The following is a 17,887-nucleotide window of genomic DNA, read 5'->3' as shown; positions in this document are numbered from 1 at the left end:
CATGGGATGATGATGCACGTGATTGTATCCCTCAAAAGGGGTAAATAAAAAAAGATAAGAGCAGACAAGGCATGATAATTACAGCATTTTAATTATATTATGACAATAATTTGTAGGCCTATTGGTTGAAGGTTGCATAATGTATCAAATATTAATAGGCCTATCTTAGTAGTAGTAGTGAATTTAAATGAACAAAAGGTGCTATAGGTAACCGATATATTTGGTTAAAACAAACATGTTTGTTAAAGTTAACAAGCTCTATAATCTGGTATACCGCCACATTTTCTGGTCACCAATTTCATCCAACCAAGAGAGAGAAGTGAGAACTATGTATTCTTTCCTTTGACCAATTTTGTCTTCTATTTTGGTTTCATCACTTCCAATGTCAGTTGTTTCCTACGTTTTGTTTCCTGTACTATATGAAGTCTTTCTCCTGACTGGATGGTGTCCCAACCTGAAAATCTATTTTCTGTTAACTAAAGAGTTGGAGATGGGGAGATCCGTTACTGAACATATTATAGTATACTTTTCAGAAGTAACAGCCATTTACTTTTCCTTCTGAGGCACTTTATAGCCATACTTAAAAACCATGAACTTGATCAGCTTGGCTGGCAGAGATGGCCAAATGAACTCGTCAATTTTGTAGAATCCCAATTTGTGGTACAGTTTATGTGCATCAGTTTGGAGCATAGATGTGTACAGGACAACATTCTGCACATCATGACACAAAACAAAGTCGAGCGCCGTCTGACAAAGTGCTTTAGCAATTCCCAAACCCCTGAACTCCGTTCTCACAGAGATACGCTTCAGTTCCCAAGCTCCCACTTGTGTACAACAGGGAAGTATGGCCACTGTCCCTATGATGTTGCCCTTACTCTCAGCCACCCAGAAACAAGACACTTGTCCCTCCTTCATGTAGCTAGCCTTAATATCCAAGAGGTCCTCCCGGAGTCCTAGTTGGACCCCCTGGTTGAACAGGTACCTAACCACCTCTCTGGCTCCAAGTAACAGGAGAACTGTGGCTAGTAAGGTAGTTAGGAGGCACCCAGACAAGGCAATAGTTGCCAAGATGAAGATGACCACGGTAAGGTGCACCCAGGTCTGTTTCAAGGCTTGAACACACACAGCATTCAGGTGCTCGGAGAAACCTGTGGAGTACACCTCTCTGACCACATCATAGTCCTCGTCCTGGTATTGACGAATCTGAAAACTGGCCATCTGTTCATTCCCTGACGTGGCCTGGAAGGAAGAGGACAGCTTACTAGCACAAAGGCACAAAGATTAGATTGTTTCAAATTATAGGATCAAATATGTTATGCTGCCAAAGTGCCATGAAGAGATTAATAAACTCTAGAAAACAAGTTGACAGACCAGTCAAGAACAGTTTTAATTACTGTATAGTGCCCAGTGATTCCAATAAATCTGTTTTTTTAATATCATTGTTCCTTCCTTACTTTGCATTTTGTTGAGTGATCATGTCAGCTGCACACGTATAAGCTTTCTAAAGAATTATTTAAAAAATAGACATTCAAACTTTTTAGAAAAAAACATAATAGGGCAAATAGTGTAAATCATCTTTCACACTTTAGTCTCTTAAGTGTCCAACTGTCCAATATGCAAACAAAATAAATATTACATTAACATTTCAAGCAAAATAAATAAATAGAGCAGCATCTGGATAAAAATCCAAACTAAAAGATGCTGTAGTAGAGTACATAGTCATCATAAGCAAGACGATTCAATCATGGAATTGAAAGTTACAAGGACTACATGTGATCTACTATAGCATGTTTAGCAGAATGACTCATGCTACAGCCTACTTGTCATTACCGTCAAACTATTTTCCAAAGCTAAAAACTTTTTTTGGATTTCAATACGGTACTATGAATCATCGACTTGCGTTATGAAACTTTAATGAGATAAGTAACCCCTACACAATAAACTGTCACCTTAATTTCTATTTAGTTCAAAGTTATATGACTGCATTTAATGTTAGATATTGATTTATGAACAAAATAAAAACATAATAAAGCTGAAATCTGGGACTCATTTTAATTAAAGAAAACATTTTAACCAATCTTTATGGTACGGTACGTTAATACAATAAACTTAGAAAACAAAGGGAGGAGTGCACACCAGGCAGTACTGCAGAAGGTGCCACTGACAACCATGGTGAAACGATCAGTTAAAAAGAACAAAGTTTCACAAAGCCATGTTCCATATGGCCATTAAGCAAGCAATGATGTAGGATGAATCAATGACCTTTCTCCACCGGGAGACAATCCACATAAAAGCCAACATCGACTCAATCAGTATTAGTAACGTTTAAATGCTATGTTAAAAATGTAAATATACAATGAATCAAAAAATAAAGCCACCGATAATGATACATTTATTGACTGCCTTCGGACCCATTCTTCTTGCTTTCCAGTCAGTGTGTGTGTGTGTGTGAGTAAGTAGGCGTTTCAGAATGACTGTCAATTAGATCAGACAGAATGTGTTACTGTTTTCTCTTTCAGTTCCACTCAGTCAGTCCATCTTTTTGTCTTGCTGCAGGTCCAGTCTGTACTCCAGCAGGGTGAAGTTAGTGATTTTGGTTGCCAGATCTGGCATGACAAACTCTCTTATCTTTGTGTAGCCCATGTGTTCATACAGCTTCTGTGCATCTGTCTGCACTATAGAAGTGTACAAGACAACCCCAAGACGGCCTCTCTCACGGGTGAAGTCTACCACTGTCTGGCACAGAGCCTTAGCTATACCCATACGACGGTGACTACGGCTTATAGACATGCGCTTCAGTTCCAGGTAGCCAGGCGTATTCTCTGCAGGCAGGCAGGCCACTGTTCCCACCACCCGACCTTCACTTTCAGCCACCCAGAAGTACGAGTCTTTGCTCGTCAAGTAAGTTTCCTGGATGTGATTGAGGTCCTTCTTGAGGGACATGTCGATGTAGCTGGTGAACATGTAGGCGACAAACTGTCTCATCCCTGCCAGGAGGAGCGTCACTGCGAGGATGGGAAGCAGGAACGACTTGGCGCTGGTCAGCAGAGCGCAGACAACCATCATCAGCAACAGCTGTGTCGGTGGCTGTTTCAGGAGGTGCACAAAGGATGAGGGGATGTGCTCACTCATGCCCATTGTGAAGATTTCCTTGACGGCCTCAGCGTCGTCATCCTGATACTTCCGGATCTGAACACCAGCCATAGTGTGGCAATTGCCTTTCAATACAACAGTGAAGACAGCTTTAAGAGCAATCAAAAACACTCAATGCACAGACTTCCAAGGGATTTCGTGTTATTTTATCTACTCAGGCTTTTGTGAGCATTACAAAAATAAAATTAAAAAACACGTCCCCCTCACACATTAGATTAGGACAAGAAGGACATCAGTCACCAGAACCAAGAATGGGTTAAAATAGGGTTAAATAGGTGTCTGAAGCAACTTGAAAACAGCCTGGGGTGGTCACGATAAAATTACCCAAAACATGTTTGAAAGTGAAATATCGCTTTCATTATCTATAGTATGGCGTGATAAAGTCTGGATGAAGGCATTGCAATCTCTAATAGGTCACAGATGCTAGCAAACTAATTTAATAAACTGTAAAAAATATATAACAAAGTAAAACTCGACCTGGATTAAAGAAGGTAGGATAAGTGATTTTCTTTGGTTAAATAGCTATATATTCGGATTGGACAGTGGTTTTCAACCAGTGCTCCGGGGACCACCAGTGGTCCTTAAGGGGATTCCAGGTGGCCCCCAGTTAACAGATGGAGTTGGTTTCATTTTACGCTCTTGGAACAAAAAAACGTTGTTTTAAAGGTATATTCAGTGATTTCACTTAATTCAAATATCACTTATTTTTTTGTTTTGTTGTGATAATCCTCTCTACTATAGAGTGTGCTGACCATATAAGGAGTTCCTCCCTGTCCCCAGTTAACCCCTGGGGGTCAAAAAACCTTAGGTTTCGTTTTTGACTCTCTATCCTGATTGGACGAAAGGCTGGGTCCCACAGCCAAAAACGAAACCTAAGGTTTTTGGAGTGAAATCACTGAATATACCTTTAACCAAAACATATCACTTAGCCCCACATACAGTTTGTTTACACTACACTTTACGTAGGGTCCCGTCCCATCTGTCCCAGGCTAAATGTTACACAGACGTACATACCTTCGGAAACGTCCGTGCTGCGGCTTTTGAGTGATTGTGATATGTTTCAAAAGAAGCATATAGGGGCTATAGGAGACAATGGAAACGTCTGAGAATTTTCCTTTGGCGCAGAAGCCGTTACGTATTTTTGTTTGGCAGCTCTGAAATTCTCTCTTCCTTCCTTCGTTGACTTCCTTATTGACATCCCATTGTACCGCCTTCAGCACCGACACTGGCTAGCTGCGACAGAGCAGATCAGAGGCAGGAACGTAGGGACACGCAGCTAGCCAACCCTGTTAAGTAAAAATACTTAACAGCTTCTGCGCCAAAGGAAAATTCTCAGACATTTCCGTTGTCTCCTATAGCTCCTATATGCTTATTTTGAAACATATCACAATCACTCAAAAGCCGCAGCACAGACGTTTCCGAATGTATGTACGTCTGTGTAACATTTAGCCTGGGACAGATGGGACGGGACCCTACGTAAAGTGTAGTGTAAACAAACTGTAGGGGTTCTGAGCAGGGCTACATATCACTGTGACTTACCCTTCCTTTAAAATAAAAGCATCAGCTCTTAATATCTAGCCCTGAAACATGTCATAATCAAGAGCGTCATCAGAGTCATGTGAACCATGGCTACTAAATAATAGCCTATAGTCTGTCTCCATGCTCCATCCAAGGAACAGCTAGGCTGGAGGTACTAACCCCAGATTAGAGCTAGGGGGCAGTAACTGAATTACCTCACCATATTGTTCTAGTTATCCAACATGATGACCAGTCCAGAAGTGAAGACTGAAGAGGACAGGGCAGAGCTAGCCTGCAGCAGCCTCTTGACTTTTATTTTTTCACTTTGAGCTCAAATTGCTCCATAGTTACTTTTTAAATAGATTTCAAGATCTAAAAGAGCTCCATCTTTCTTAATACATTGTTAATTTAGTTTCATAACATTCTGAGCTTTAATCCCAGTACATTCGGCCAACATACGGTGGATAATAGCAGTTTCAATGTGGTGGCCTACATTTTGTGAATAAAGTTTAATAAAAACGTTGAGAGACGTTCTAGAAGTAGAGCTTCGTGCTGCTGAGTGTTTTAGAAATAGTGTTGTGTGTAATCTGTTTTACACACAACAGATTATAGAAACTAAAGTCTATCCAATTCCAGGCTAAAATGCATCCATCAATGAGTACAGTAGAGTAGAGTAATGAGTAGCCTAGCCAGCCAGACAGTTAAACATTGACATAGCTCTAATGCGTTGCAACGTATTAGAGCTATGGACCAGAGCTAAGTTAGCTAACATTGACACATAATTGTCGAGATTCAAATTCCATAAACTGGGGATAATCGTATAATAACCGTAGGTAATTATTGTGTTCTTCAAATAAGGAACGCTTGGGTTCAAATCTCATGTAAAACCACACAGACTTAAAACCCCCATATATTAAGCATTCGATTGGTTGCAAATTAGCGCAGTTAGCCAGCTAGACGATCCATTCTTTCAGTATTAAACTGAGATTTAATTCTTACTCGCCGGGGAAAGAGACGGTAAGAACATGATGTGCGAATAAATATGACCTACCTTGTTAAAAATAAATTAGTAAGTAAATCAGACTCTTCCTTTGCAGTTTGCATAGATCAGATGACCACTGTCTACCACCACTGTACACTACTTCCTGGTTGTTGGAGTGCAGTGAATACTTCAAGCGGATTGGATGACACAGCAATGACGCAATAGAAAAGTTTAAAAAAAAATGTATTTTGTCTGACATTTGTTTGTATAATATGTATAGGAGGACAACAAGATAAAAGCAGGAATTTACTTCAGAGTTCAGACATAAGAATTCAACAATGAAAATAATCAAATCAATAACAAACCACCAGTGATTGAATCAGAATGCCATTATGATAGCACATATCAGTCCCACTCCCAGGCTCAATGACCGATGCCAAAACAGTCAGTGTTGTCACATCAAACAGACCGTTTTGTTTAAAGGCCAATGACTGAAACGCCAATAAGTGTAGTGTAAACTAAAGATGTAGATCACAACATAATATAAATATATATATTCTTTTTTACCTTTTAATACAAATTTGCTTTTATTCCACATACCAAATGATTGTAAATTAATTCCCTTGGACTAAGCTTTCAGCTACAATGATAGTCAAAAGATAGAAAACACTTAGCTATTTTCTTTTATGTCAAAAATACATTGGTTTTGTACAAAACAAGCATTTTTACATTCACTTTCAGAAGCTCAGGGCCACTTCTCTGTTCTAATGCTCTTTCTTTGTATGGTCATATGTTCCTCTGTGTTCCTTTCTCCTTAACCCAGGTTGATTTCCCCAGCAAACAAAGTTATCAGCAGTATGATAGTAAAGCCAGTTAGAAGCCCTGCATTCTGAATCAGGAAGAAGATGATCTTGGAACTGGTTCGCTCTTGCTCCTTCATTATGCTGTTCATCTCTGGGAACTGAAAAGACATAATTAATATTCAGTTTCCTGTCTAACACCTTTCATGGGCAACATACAGCCATTATGTTTTGACATCAGCCTACCTAGGGAGTAATGACATGTGTGCACCCTCTGGAGACACATACTGTAGCTCCAAGAAAGGCAATAGAATTGCTTCTGATCTGACTAAGTAAATGATAAATTATGGACTATGGGCTATGTGTTTATGACTTTCTACAGTTTAACATTGTAGGCATTACACTGGCACTCCTTCAGCAAAGACCCTCGTCATTGCAGTCAGAGTCAGAGTGAAAACACTGCCTATATATTAAATATAAGATATTCTTGTGCCACTAGATATACTGCAGGGGGAAAGGGGAGTTGCACCACTCAGTTCACATGGGTGTGATTTGTTTAGTTTGTCATTGTTGGCATTGTTTGTTATGCCTTGCAGCAAACCCAATTCCCCATGTATGACAATCATATTTCTTACCATGTCTGCCAGTGCAATGTACAGGAACATGCCCCCAGCAATAGCAAAAATGGCATTGGGGGCATAGTTGCTTCCAAGCAGGATACCAAAGGCAAGGCCGGCATAACAAGACATGGCTGATAGCATATTGAAGAATATGGCTTGTGGTACACTCATACCAGCATTCAGCAAGATCACAAAGTCACCTGAAGCCAGAAAGAGAGCAGTACATTAACCAAGGATTGATGGTGGAAGTTTTGGAACAAATCGGCATCTCCTTTGAAAAATATATTGTAGAATTTGTGATGTCAGTCGTGTAACAATCTGGGAACCCACCCCCCAAAAACAGCACCCTGTTTTCCGTGGCAGTGCCAAACAGAATGTGGATAGCAGGATGTTGACCGTTTGCTCAGGCTTAGGCCCTCCTCTTCCGGTGGGGCGCCTATGTTTTCATTCCCACTAACAACAATGTATACCAGTGCTCCTAAACTCACCTAGCTCATGTGGGAACTCCTCACACACAATTGCAATGGAGGTGCTGAATCCCGCCAGCAAAGACACTGTGAAGGAGGCACCGATTGCTAGTCCATCTATGAAGTTATGCACAGCATCACTCAGGGTGATCATCCATGCCACTGTCTTTATGTTGGAAACACGCTGCCCTCTAAGCCAGTGGCACATCACACCAGACACCTGGACCTCCTGTAGGGTTGACCTCCCAAAGGAGAGAGAGCAGGTTAAAAAGCTACACATACGTAAAAACAACGTACTAAACCGAGTGATGGGCCAATAACTTGAAACTTATAATAAAGAGTTCACACATGTAAATTGTAACAACATAGAAAAGCAGAATGCATTTATTAATAATAGTTTCCTGAGGTAGATTGACAACAGAACAGTCATAGACTTTTATCACAGGTAAACTGTGGCCTGAACCTCCAAGTCCAACCACCAGGCGGAGCAGAGGCCTGGGGAGAGATGTCAGTACCACGGACAGCGCATATCCTGATCAAAGGAAGGTATGTCTCAATACCAAGTTGAATCAGTACCTGGGAGTTAAACCTGGGAGAGCTGATTAGCCCACATACATATGGGCTATATAAGCCAGTAGTCTCTCCCCAGAAGGCATCCACTCTTATCAGTGGATGACACATCAGGCGGTACAACCCGTTTGAACTGCCAAGTTATTACTTGCAAAATCTGCAATGTTCCATTTCCTGTGTATCATATAAACTCTGTTTGTCCATATGCAATACAAGCTGCAACTACTCGGATCCAGGAAGAGGCTGTAATAAAATATTTTGACTTGAACCATAAAAGTGACACAGAAGCCGTTTTTGAGATGAATCAGGGCGGTCGGGAATCTCGGGACATTGTCCGGAGTTGCCCTTTCATACATGCACAGTAGCAAATAAAAGGTGATTGTCCGTATCAGATGTGCCATCTGCTCCTGCTTGTTTTAGGTGCCTAAGTAAAGCATACAGGAGGCATGCATTCATTCCTCCCAATTAATGACAGGAGGGAGAGATGCCTGGATGAGACTAAATCTGTTTTACCTTCCACAGAACATGACAGATATGAAAATGAAATGTGAAATATGTGCATAGGCATATTTCCTAATTCCATAAATCCAACCATGCACAGTCAGGTCAGGACTATGTAAATAATAATCAAATAAACCATTGTTGAATTTGTAAAATTTCACAAGCTCAAATGTTACAATTTGTGAAAAATAACATGGTTAACTAAAAAAGACATGAACAGTGTTGAAATACAACAAACCTGTATTCATCTACTGTAGGTTCTGAAACTTGCAATTACTAGTACCAACTATGCTGATAAAAGTTACATTTTGCTTCTGAGCTAATTGATCAAGTTTGAATCTGTGGACATATTACCAACTTCACTCTACTACTAATAAAAGCTGCCAAATGAATGAATACTTCAACATCAACAGGCCCACTACTTGCTTGTTGCGAGCATTCACACATCCAACATTTCACAAATTCAGTACTACCTGGCAGTGTCAAGTCTATTGCATGTTGGTCCAACTGATTTAAAAGACAAAGACGGAAGAGCAAGGGTCAGCAAGTATCCCAGGTGATATCTATAATAATATTGTATATTACTTCCAAGTAGTAGTAGTAGTAGTAGTGATAAACAATGTTAAGGACAGATAGATGTTTACAACTTAGGAATAAGAACCTGGTACATAGTACCTTCAAGCACCTAATGCCCCCTACACACTGCACGATATTCTGTCTCTGTGTGTGTGTGTGTGTGTGTGTGTGTGTGTGTGTGCGTGTGTGTGTGTGTCGCGCTTACACGATGTGTGAGTTTGTGTGCATGTGTTTTGAATGCATGCACTGTTGGAGATGTCATGCAAGGATTTGCAGTGTGTGTGACAGAGATTGTGACTTAATGGTAACTGACTTAATGGAAAAGGAAAATATATGCACTCCTTTCGGTTAAAAAACGAGTCAGTTTGTATGCAGTGTGCGGTTTGAAATGGTACCTTTTAAAATGAGTTGCTGGGGTGTCAGTCCCAATCTTTTGGAAACAGTGGGTCGGTCCAATACAGAGTGCCGAAGTCCTGACGTTGTGTGTGTGTGTGTGTGTGTGTGTGTGTGTGTGTGTGTGTGTGTGTGTGTGTGTGTGTGTGACGTGTGCGTGTGCGTGTGTGAGGGATACACAAAGATAGAGAATGATTTCATGAAAATCAAGATTTTAGCTTCCTGACTCCTGTATCGCTCTATTTCGCCCTGTGTTCCTGTGTGTGTGGTGTGCGTGCGCAGAGAGAGAGAGAGTGAGAGAGAGACGTCCTGTCGGTCTCACGCATACATCACAGGATCCTGCACCTGTAGCCTATATATGTATATAAGGTCTGGATCACATCTTGGTAAACTCTTGCAGTGTGTGCAGTGTGTAATGGACTCAGGACCAGCAGACAAACTGTCTTGATTCTTGATACTATTCCTCTTTTCGTTATCTCTTTGTTGTTGTATACATGTTTATTATTATCTCTATCATTGCTGCTATAATGTCTGAGGGAACCAGAACAAAATAATTTTACTCTTACAGTATGTACCCAAGATCATGGGCTCGAAATGTCACTCTATAATTGCAAAATAAAAATGTAACCAACAAAGGGAGCCAACAGTGTGCAGCTCTCTTCTTTCCTTTGACTCTTATGTACGCATACACAAGATGCAAGAATAAAGAAACCTTGAACCTAGAAAAACTGAAACTAAAGCTAAACACTGCGTTTCTATATTTTAGAGAGACCTTGGAAAGTTTAACTTCAAGTACGGCTTGTTTTTCAGATGCAGTTCTGTGGTATTTAAAACAGAACTCTTCGAATTACAAACATAATGGCATAACTTTCCTTGAAGCAAAACCTGAGACTCTTCGGAACCAAACAGGGCTAATGGCACTCAGTTGGCGACACGCCATGACAAACCAACCCATTATCGCCCACTGCCAAAAAGGGGTCTTTGTGTGCAACCCAGACAATTCCTGCATTTATCCAAGGGGGCAGTTTGTGGTGGTGAGGGAGTCTCTGTCTCATCTTGGTTCAATTCCTTGAGCTTCTGTGTGACACCACTCCCTCTGTTTGTTTAGTATGATCCTAAAGAGACTTATTTCTCAATGTGACAACAGGGAGGGAGAATTCACAGTTAAACATTAACGCCACTCCTCTAATCGTTCCATGTCACAGATAACAGTTCAATCAATAACTCTGAATACCCACTTGCCATCGTGTTTGTTTCGTGTCTGACATGGGTCAAAAACATTAACTGGTCTGCCCTAGCAGACAGCAACATGATACTAGTTATGCATACTTGCTTTTAGTTAGAGGAAGGCCAAATACACTTGGGCTGAATTCAACAGATGTGCATATCTGACTTTAACTCATAGCATGCATTGGGAGGAGTAAGCGTTATTGAACAGCACCCGGAGTTAGGGGTTAAATGTCTACACCCAATTACACTGCCCAGAGGAGTCAGGATTAAACCAGAAACCTTCCAATTCCCAGGGCCCAAAATTCAAAGTTTTAATCCCTATTAAAGTGGAGCAGATTAGGATTTTGGGTGCCAAAGATAATATTTGCTTGTTATTTGGTTAACTACCCAAAATCCACTCGGATAGGGATTCAATTATTTTTTTTAATTAAAAGATTTCTTTTTTTTTACCCAGTGTCAATTTCTAAACTGTAACCCTGGGCACTACTCTCCCTCTACCAACCTTTGGAAAGGCCTGAACTGAGCTCATGCTTCCTTCAATGCATGAGGAGTGAGAATGCCGCTTCTTATCACCTGGCGGGGGAGTTTCCCTGGTAGGATGTAGCGCGTGGAAGGAACATGTTATTCCAACCAGTTCCTTTCCCCTCCATCAGGCTGACCAGGGGGGGGCATTATAGACCATGATTACTGCATGTTTTTTGTGAGGCCCAGTGAGGGTACCTATCGCATGAATCTTTTCTACATCAGAGCATAGACATGGTAACGCCCGCCTGCCTCTGATTAGCCTACCGACACTGCCGGCCGCACCAGACTTTCCTCTGAGGTGGAGGATACATGCTGGATAGTCTGCCGCGATAATATTGGTTATGCCGTTTGCTTTGATGGAATGATTGATGTGTTCTAAATAAAGTGTGTTGATTATTGTGTAATTTATTTGTAGCGTAACTTGTATGTGTACACTTGAAACATTATTGTACTGTAAGGTCTCTTTTCCATTGATTCTTTATCTATTTTAGTATAATAGTATTAGTTTACTATAAATAGATTAATACACGATAATCAACACTAACACTATATTTAGAAAACACCCATTTCTCGGAGGACAGTCTGGTGAGACCATGGGGGAAAGACTGGCAGTGTCGGTAGGCCAATCAGAGGCAGGCTGGGCGTTACCATGTCTATGCTGGGACGTAGAAAAGATTCACACGGTACCTACCCTAGGGCCTAGGGGACATGGAGAGAACATGCAAACTCCGCACAGAGAGGCCCTTTCGCCAACCCCACCTAGGGTATGGGCACTGATGACGCAAAGGAGAGAACACGCCCCCAGTGTCCTAGCTGTGAGATGACAGTGCTGATTGTGCCACTGTGCCCCAAAATGCTTGAGCGACCGCCGACCACCCTACCTCTTGAGCCACCATATTTACTTGCTGTTTTACAAGCCTTTTATGGGGTGAGCATTGAGCAACATTGTACTTATTTATAGGACCCAATAACACCCACATCACGCATCACACCCAGATTCCTGATAAAATTATATAAACAAAATGCTTTATGTTTTCAACATGCAGATTAATGGAAGGGCTGGTGCTCTCACCTCAGTGGCTACTGGCTAATGTTTAGAAGCATATTCTATGTGGTGAGATTGAGACACCTGATGATACAAAATAGAGAAAGGTAATGTTGTAGTAGATTACACTGAAATGCAGACTGCTAGAAAGAAACAAGGCAAGTTTCCTATGCGATTAAAAAATCATGCGTAATATTATCCCACTTCCAACATTTTCTAATATTATATCATCAGTGAATACACCCTGGATGAGTTCATTGGTACCTGAGAGGGTGTCACCTCTGTATGTTGAGGGGCAGGATTTGAACAGGTCTTGTCTGTAGTTATGGTGTTGACGTTGGTCAGGGTGATGCACTCTTTTTTCTCCAGTATATCCCCATTATGGAAGGCGTTCCCTTGCGGCAGTTCAGGAGGGGAAAAGTGGCTATGCCCATGCTAAAGGGAGGCAAGTTCATTACACCAGGAAATTGGTTGGAAAAGTGAAATAGTATGACAGAGAGAGAGAGAGAGAGAGGGGGGGGGGGGGTATTAGAGGGTAGTTTCTTCAGTATCAAAGTTTAGTGCCTAATTATAGATTGATAATACATATATAATCAATATGTCAGCTATAAATCAATAAAAGTATGCCATTAATTACGAATTCTTCACCCCTTGTAAACGGGTTCAGGTGGCCAAAGTACAAATACATAAAACAGTCATGAGAGAATATATAAATTAAAATATACATAATATGCAGTCCCCTGTTCCATTCCATCCCCAACACACACACTGTTCCATTCCATCCCCAACGCACACACAATCAAACCCACGTATGCGAACACAGAGAGCATTTCGAAGATCCATACATTCACACAGACACAATTATGAACATGCAATCCTTAAAGGAGAAGTCCATGCTAGAAGGCTTTCTTACCTTTATTTGTAGTTGTTACGTCCCCACCAAAGAGGTCCAGGTGTTATTTTGTGCAAAAGTGCATTATTGGCTATTTTCCCTAGTATAAGCCCTCAATGGGGGTTGGGTTTTTGTGCCGCTTGGGATACTATTACTATTACGTTTATTTTTATTTTATTGATATTTAATGCTTGATTAGTACGAGTTGAGTCACCACCAGCTGAGCTTATGTCAACGAAGAATCTCAGGAACGCAATGTGTTGACGGCTGGGCGTGACGTATATTAGCAGCGACATTGCCTTCATATGTAGTTTCAAGGCTTTTGCGGCCACATTAATTCAATTTTCTCCAGAAACTGGCTGTATCAAATATTAATGAACATCATTAACGACACACAGCCACCCCCCTGACCAAACACAGTTCTTATATGAAGCGATCTAAAATCCCCCTATGGCGATTTCAATGCAACAAAAAAAATACATGAACCTGGGGACTGACGCCCTCTACTGAAAGTGACGTCAGACTTCGGTGCTCTATAGCCAATAATGCGCTTTTGCCAAAAATAACACCTGGACCTCTTTGGTGGGGACGTAACAACTAGAAATAAAGGTAAGAAAGCCTTCTAGCATGGAATTCTCTTTTAACATTCACATACCTCGTGTTCTACTCCCAAGGCCATTTTCAATATTTTCTCCACGAAGAATAGAAGGTAAAATCCACCAAATATTCCAACAGCGTTTTCCACGTAGTTATCGGTTTTTGGATCAAAACCCAGGGCCTGTGTGATTTCAGGACAATGTTAGCCTTGTATCTGTATGCATTTTAAATGAATCAAAAGTATAAATACAAGCTCTAGTCTCATAACTTCAAATAAATGTCATTTGTATCGCCATCCTACAAACCTCTGGTATGAGCTGTAGAACAGCATTGGAAAAGAGTGTCCCTATGGCAAGGGCGATGAAGTAAGTAAGCAATTTGGGAAAATAGGATTTCTTTGTGAAGGGGACCAGCAGGAGACCAAGCAGTGAAGCCAGGTTTATCACAGTGACAGACAGGAACCCATAACCCCACACTGTCAGGGAGACGAGAACAAAAGAGTTTCATGATGAATGGTACAGTCATACAGTGTGGCCAAATAATGTTTCAATGCTCCTGGCACAGGGGCTCAGCACACGTTGATGACTTTGATGCCAAATCTCTCTTTGAAATAGAATAGAAACTAACAGTTTACCTGCAAAAAGTTAAAAACAGACAATAACCTCATTAGATTATTTCCTAGTTATTTCCTGCTTTTGAACAGTAAATGTGGTAGAGCAGCAAGCTGTTGTGGAGTCTTCTTTACTTGACCTTACTTATTTTGTCCTGCACCAGCGATAAAATGTGTATCGAATTCTTGTGAAATAGCAACATACCTAAAAATAAACCATAAATCCCAATTATTCAATCATGATCACAGTATTAAATGATGTCTGTAAATCATTAACTGCACAATACCCCCCCCCCCCCCCCCCCGACCCAGCAAATCAAACCCTGATCATATCTAAGTATAACCTGCACAGTCAACAGAACTGAAGCAGGGAATGTGATATTTGAGGGCAGATCAATGGGTCCTAGAGTCAATTTGAGGCCATTTGTGAAGCTTTAATTTTCCTCCGCCACAGGAGAGCACTGCTGGAATGTGACACTGAAACCTTACTGCTGTCATCAGCTGCATGCATGTACAGTCTCTGCTTCCCAGCTAGACAGAATGATGTCCTTTCTCTCAGAGAGAATGAGAGATAAAAGAACAATTGTTTCATTCCCTCTGTCTATGCTTTGCCAATTTCCATAAGGACACAATGGCAGGGCTTGTTTAGAAGGCAGACTGTGAGATCAAACAACACAGGTAGTACCACTGCATGTGAAATTGTACTTTTATCATTTGTTGGTATGTAATGTGAAATTCTGTAAGTTGTTAATATTTCTCTCCATCGGTACTACACCTAACTATTTTGAGCTTGAATAAAGAGAATGCAATTTATCTCTCTGTCTGGGTTATATATTCAAAACCTGAGGATCATAAGCTACATTAGGGTTACATGCAAGAATGTGGAAGAAAGGGCTGGGGAGCATTGTTATAGAAATAAATATTTATCCCTATGCTTACTTTAATGCAAACACAAACATTTAAAAAAATCAAACAGCCTACAAAAATATGAATTTACTGCTTTGTTAGTTACTCAAAAGAGTGCTACAGTATGCAGCTCTTTTTTTGCCCTATTGGCAGTGCTGGACAAAACAATTTGCAGTGCAAGATCAAAAGGAAAAGTCTCCACAGGTTTGCTGCTCCACTACGTTTAGTGTGCAAAACACAAACACAACACAACGTTCTGAGTTCTGACCACAAGTTGGAGCAGCAAGCTGTTTCCATTTGAGTTTATTGCTTTGTTCACAAAGTTTACCACTGGGGGGGATACGAAGTAAGCAGTCTTCTATTTATCCACGGTCATAATGACCCAACATGTTGTATCATATTCATAGCCCATTTCTCTTAGGCGTAAAACCAACCAACGTGAAAGCATGCACTGTGCCAAGATCACAGAGCACCAACAACATATTTGTTTTGGTGGTCTTACAAATAATCAATTTAGTTTGTTTGTCCTCTTAATGGCCCAGCACGTATTCAGGTTGATAACTGGATGTGTGTGGTTTTACGTGAGTTGTGCCAAAACCAATAAAACCACCATGTTGTGAAAACTGGAATGCCTGGAGACATCTATGGTAGGCTCCTACAGCAGTGGTTTTCAACCAGTGGTCTGAGGTCTGGAGGAAAGATCTCGTCAAATGCTGAATGAATGATGGGCCATAATATAAAAATCACACCCGTGTGAACTGAGTAGTGAAACTCCCCTCTCCCCCTTGCCCCCCCCCCTTCTCTCTCTCTCTCTCTCTCTCTCTCTCTGGCACAACAACGCCACTTTTGCCCCTACTGGTACTCTTAGTAACATAGTCACACACATAGTCACATAGGTTAACACGGACATTGCTGTTCCTTGGAGTGGTTGCACCACTCAAAAAGGGTTGAAAACCACTGTCACTGCACTGTGAAGCAACTGCTCACCAGTGTAATCTCCAGGCTCCAGCAACGTGGGGGCGTTATAGGGACAGGAGGGCAGCAGCACCTGAGTCAACACAGCAGGGCAGATTCTCTCCAGATGTTCCACTGTCAGCGCCTGGCTGACATTGTTGAGCCCATACTGGGACAAGATCTGCTTCACCGAAGGACACTGGTGAGGGGAGGGAGAGGTATTGATAGAAAATTGGATAGAGGAAAGTTAAAACAAAGTAAGATTCATGTACGCATGCATTCCAATATACAGTAAGCATGTCTAGTCTATATATGAATAGTGAAAAACATAAAAATGCTAAGATATAGGCGACGAGATGTTCTAACATAGTGTAAGCATTTGTTTTTCTTGCTTGGTCAACTACTGTCAAAACAAAAGCAAACAACCTGTAGCCTAGTAAACATGACTAATCTATAACGTATTAACCTCGATCACTGTTATTTATATCAGGTTACAAATCAGAAAAATACTGGAGGAAAAACATTTTTTAAGGAAGCACTTACCTCTAAATCTGCGAGTGGATTTCCCTCAGCTATTAATTCTGGTCTTCTTGCTGCTATTATTTGCACTAAGTTTTCAAGATTCTTGTTTGAAATGGACTTGTTTTGGCCATAAAAGCGCAGGATATTATCAAGATATCTATGACCATCCTGGTCGTCCACATCTACACCTTGCGTTTTGGAAATAAAAAGTATCACGCATGTGATCAAACATCTGAGCGGATACATTGTTACCGGTCTGCAGTGAAATGGCTCGTTGAATCTTGTTTGTGATCCTGCGGTGGGTGCCAGCTAATGTTAACCCAATATTGCTAAATACCGTTTATTTGGACTAGAAACTTATACAAGCACATACTGTCCTTGAAGTTCTTATATAGTCCAGGTCCATCGTAGCTTCACCATGTCCTACCTCCTCAAATGCAGATTTTCCAAATCCCGTCCCGGTATATTCACTCTATAAAATAATCAGTATAGGGCTATCTGGGTTAGATTAGTTTACGTCCCATTGGTTCAAAGTTCACCTCGGCAGCTACGCTGAGAGACGGAGAAGCGAAATGTGAAGTGACCGACCCATTGCGTACCGACCACATGTAGGCTAGTATAGCGCCGCGCACAGCCACACTGACTTTTTTCAATGGGTTCCTTTGTGAGTGACTTTCTCACTTGGCATTCAGCGTGCTCACTCAGACTTAAAGGTGGGTGGGTGGAGAGGGGGGGGGGGGGGGGTATTGGCATTTAGATGAAAAGAAGCAATGACATGACTCGGCTTTTAACGCTGCCACTTGGCAGTTAATTGTTTCAACTTGTTTGTGGAATCAATCAATTATGAAAGAGCTGGACATGAAACTAATATACATTCTCAACATAATTGAGCGTGTATGACAATACGCAAGATTGCTTGTTCTGGCTGCCTCCACGTGGTGACTAAAGAGCAATGCATAACATACCCTACATACATAACATAGCCTACATGTTTGAAAAACACAGATTTACCAGTTTGATTTATTT

At 41.1% G+C, this 17,887-nt stretch overlaps 2 protein-coding genes across 3 annotated transcripts; both read right to left on the bottom strand.

The window, feature by feature from the left end:
• Positions 1 to 98: 98 nt before the first annotated feature.
• LOC310878068 (N-acetyltransferase 8-like) lies at positions 99 to 5,819 on the bottom strand. 2 transcript variants are annotated; one of them, XM_083792162.1, is made up of 2 exons: positions 5,723 to 5,819; positions 99 to 1,239 (listed from the first exon to the last, which is right to left on the bottom strand). In XM_083792162.1, exon 2 carries the CDS (start codon positions 1,216 to 1,218, stop codon positions 547 to 549), a length of 672 nt encoding a protein of 223 aa, XP_083648288.1. In that variant the 5' UTR covers positions 1,219 to 1,239; positions 5,723 to 5,819; the 3' UTR covers positions 99 to 546. The 2 variants fall into 2 exon arrangements, with proteins under 2 accessions (XP_083648288.1, XP_083648287.1); XM_083792161.1 differs by lacking the exon at positions 99 to 1,239 and adding an exon at positions 2,036 to 3,218.
• Positions 5,820 to 6,090: 271 nt separating this feature from the next.
• slc39a8 (solute carrier family 39 member 8) lies at positions 6,091 to 17,426 on the bottom strand. The gene is made up of 8 exons (XM_083791451.1): positions 16,883 to 17,426; positions 16,373 to 16,538; positions 14,175 to 14,344; positions 13,928 to 14,050; positions 12,645 to 12,815; positions 7,562 to 7,769; positions 7,089 to 7,273; positions 6,091 to 6,614 (listed from the first exon to the last, which is right to left on the bottom strand). The coding sequence occupies exons 1-8, from the start codon at positions 17,105 to 17,107 to the stop codon at positions 6,468 to 6,470; spliced, it is 1,395 nt and encodes a 464-aa protein (XP_083647577.1). The 5' UTR covers positions 17,108 to 17,426; the 3' UTR covers positions 6,091 to 6,467.
• Positions 17,427 to 17,887: the final 461 nt, after the last annotated feature.

The sequence above is a fragment of the Protomyctophum parallelum genome (genome assembly GCF_964188405.1).
Source record: "Protomyctophum parallelum genome assembly, chromosome: 20".
Lineage (NCBI taxonomy): Eukaryota > Metazoa > Chordata > Actinopteri > Myctophiformes > Myctophidae > Protomyctophum > Protomyctophum parallelum.
Note: the sequence above shows the minus strand (reverse complement) of the source record. Positions and strands in the feature narration are given on the sequence as shown.

Bases quoted from the DNA above. Each gene is read 5' to 3' on its own strand.
- LOC310878068 (XM_083792161.1), bottom strand. From the start codon at position 3,204: ATGGCTGGTGTTCAGATCCGGAAGTATCAGGATGACGACGCTGAGGCC.
- slc39a8 (XM_083791451.1), bottom strand. From the start codon at position 17,107: ATGTATCCGCTCAGATGTTTGATCACATGCGTGATACTTTTTATTTCC. The intron at 14,345-16,372 runs GTGAGCAGTTGC...TCTCCCTGACAG, and splicing joins GGAGCCTGGAGATTACACTG to TGTGGGGTTATGGGTTCCTG. The intron at 7,274-7,561 runs GTGAGTTTAGGA...TTCTGGCTTCAG, and splicing joins GGAGTTCCCACATGAGCTAG to GTGACTTTGTGATCTTGCTG.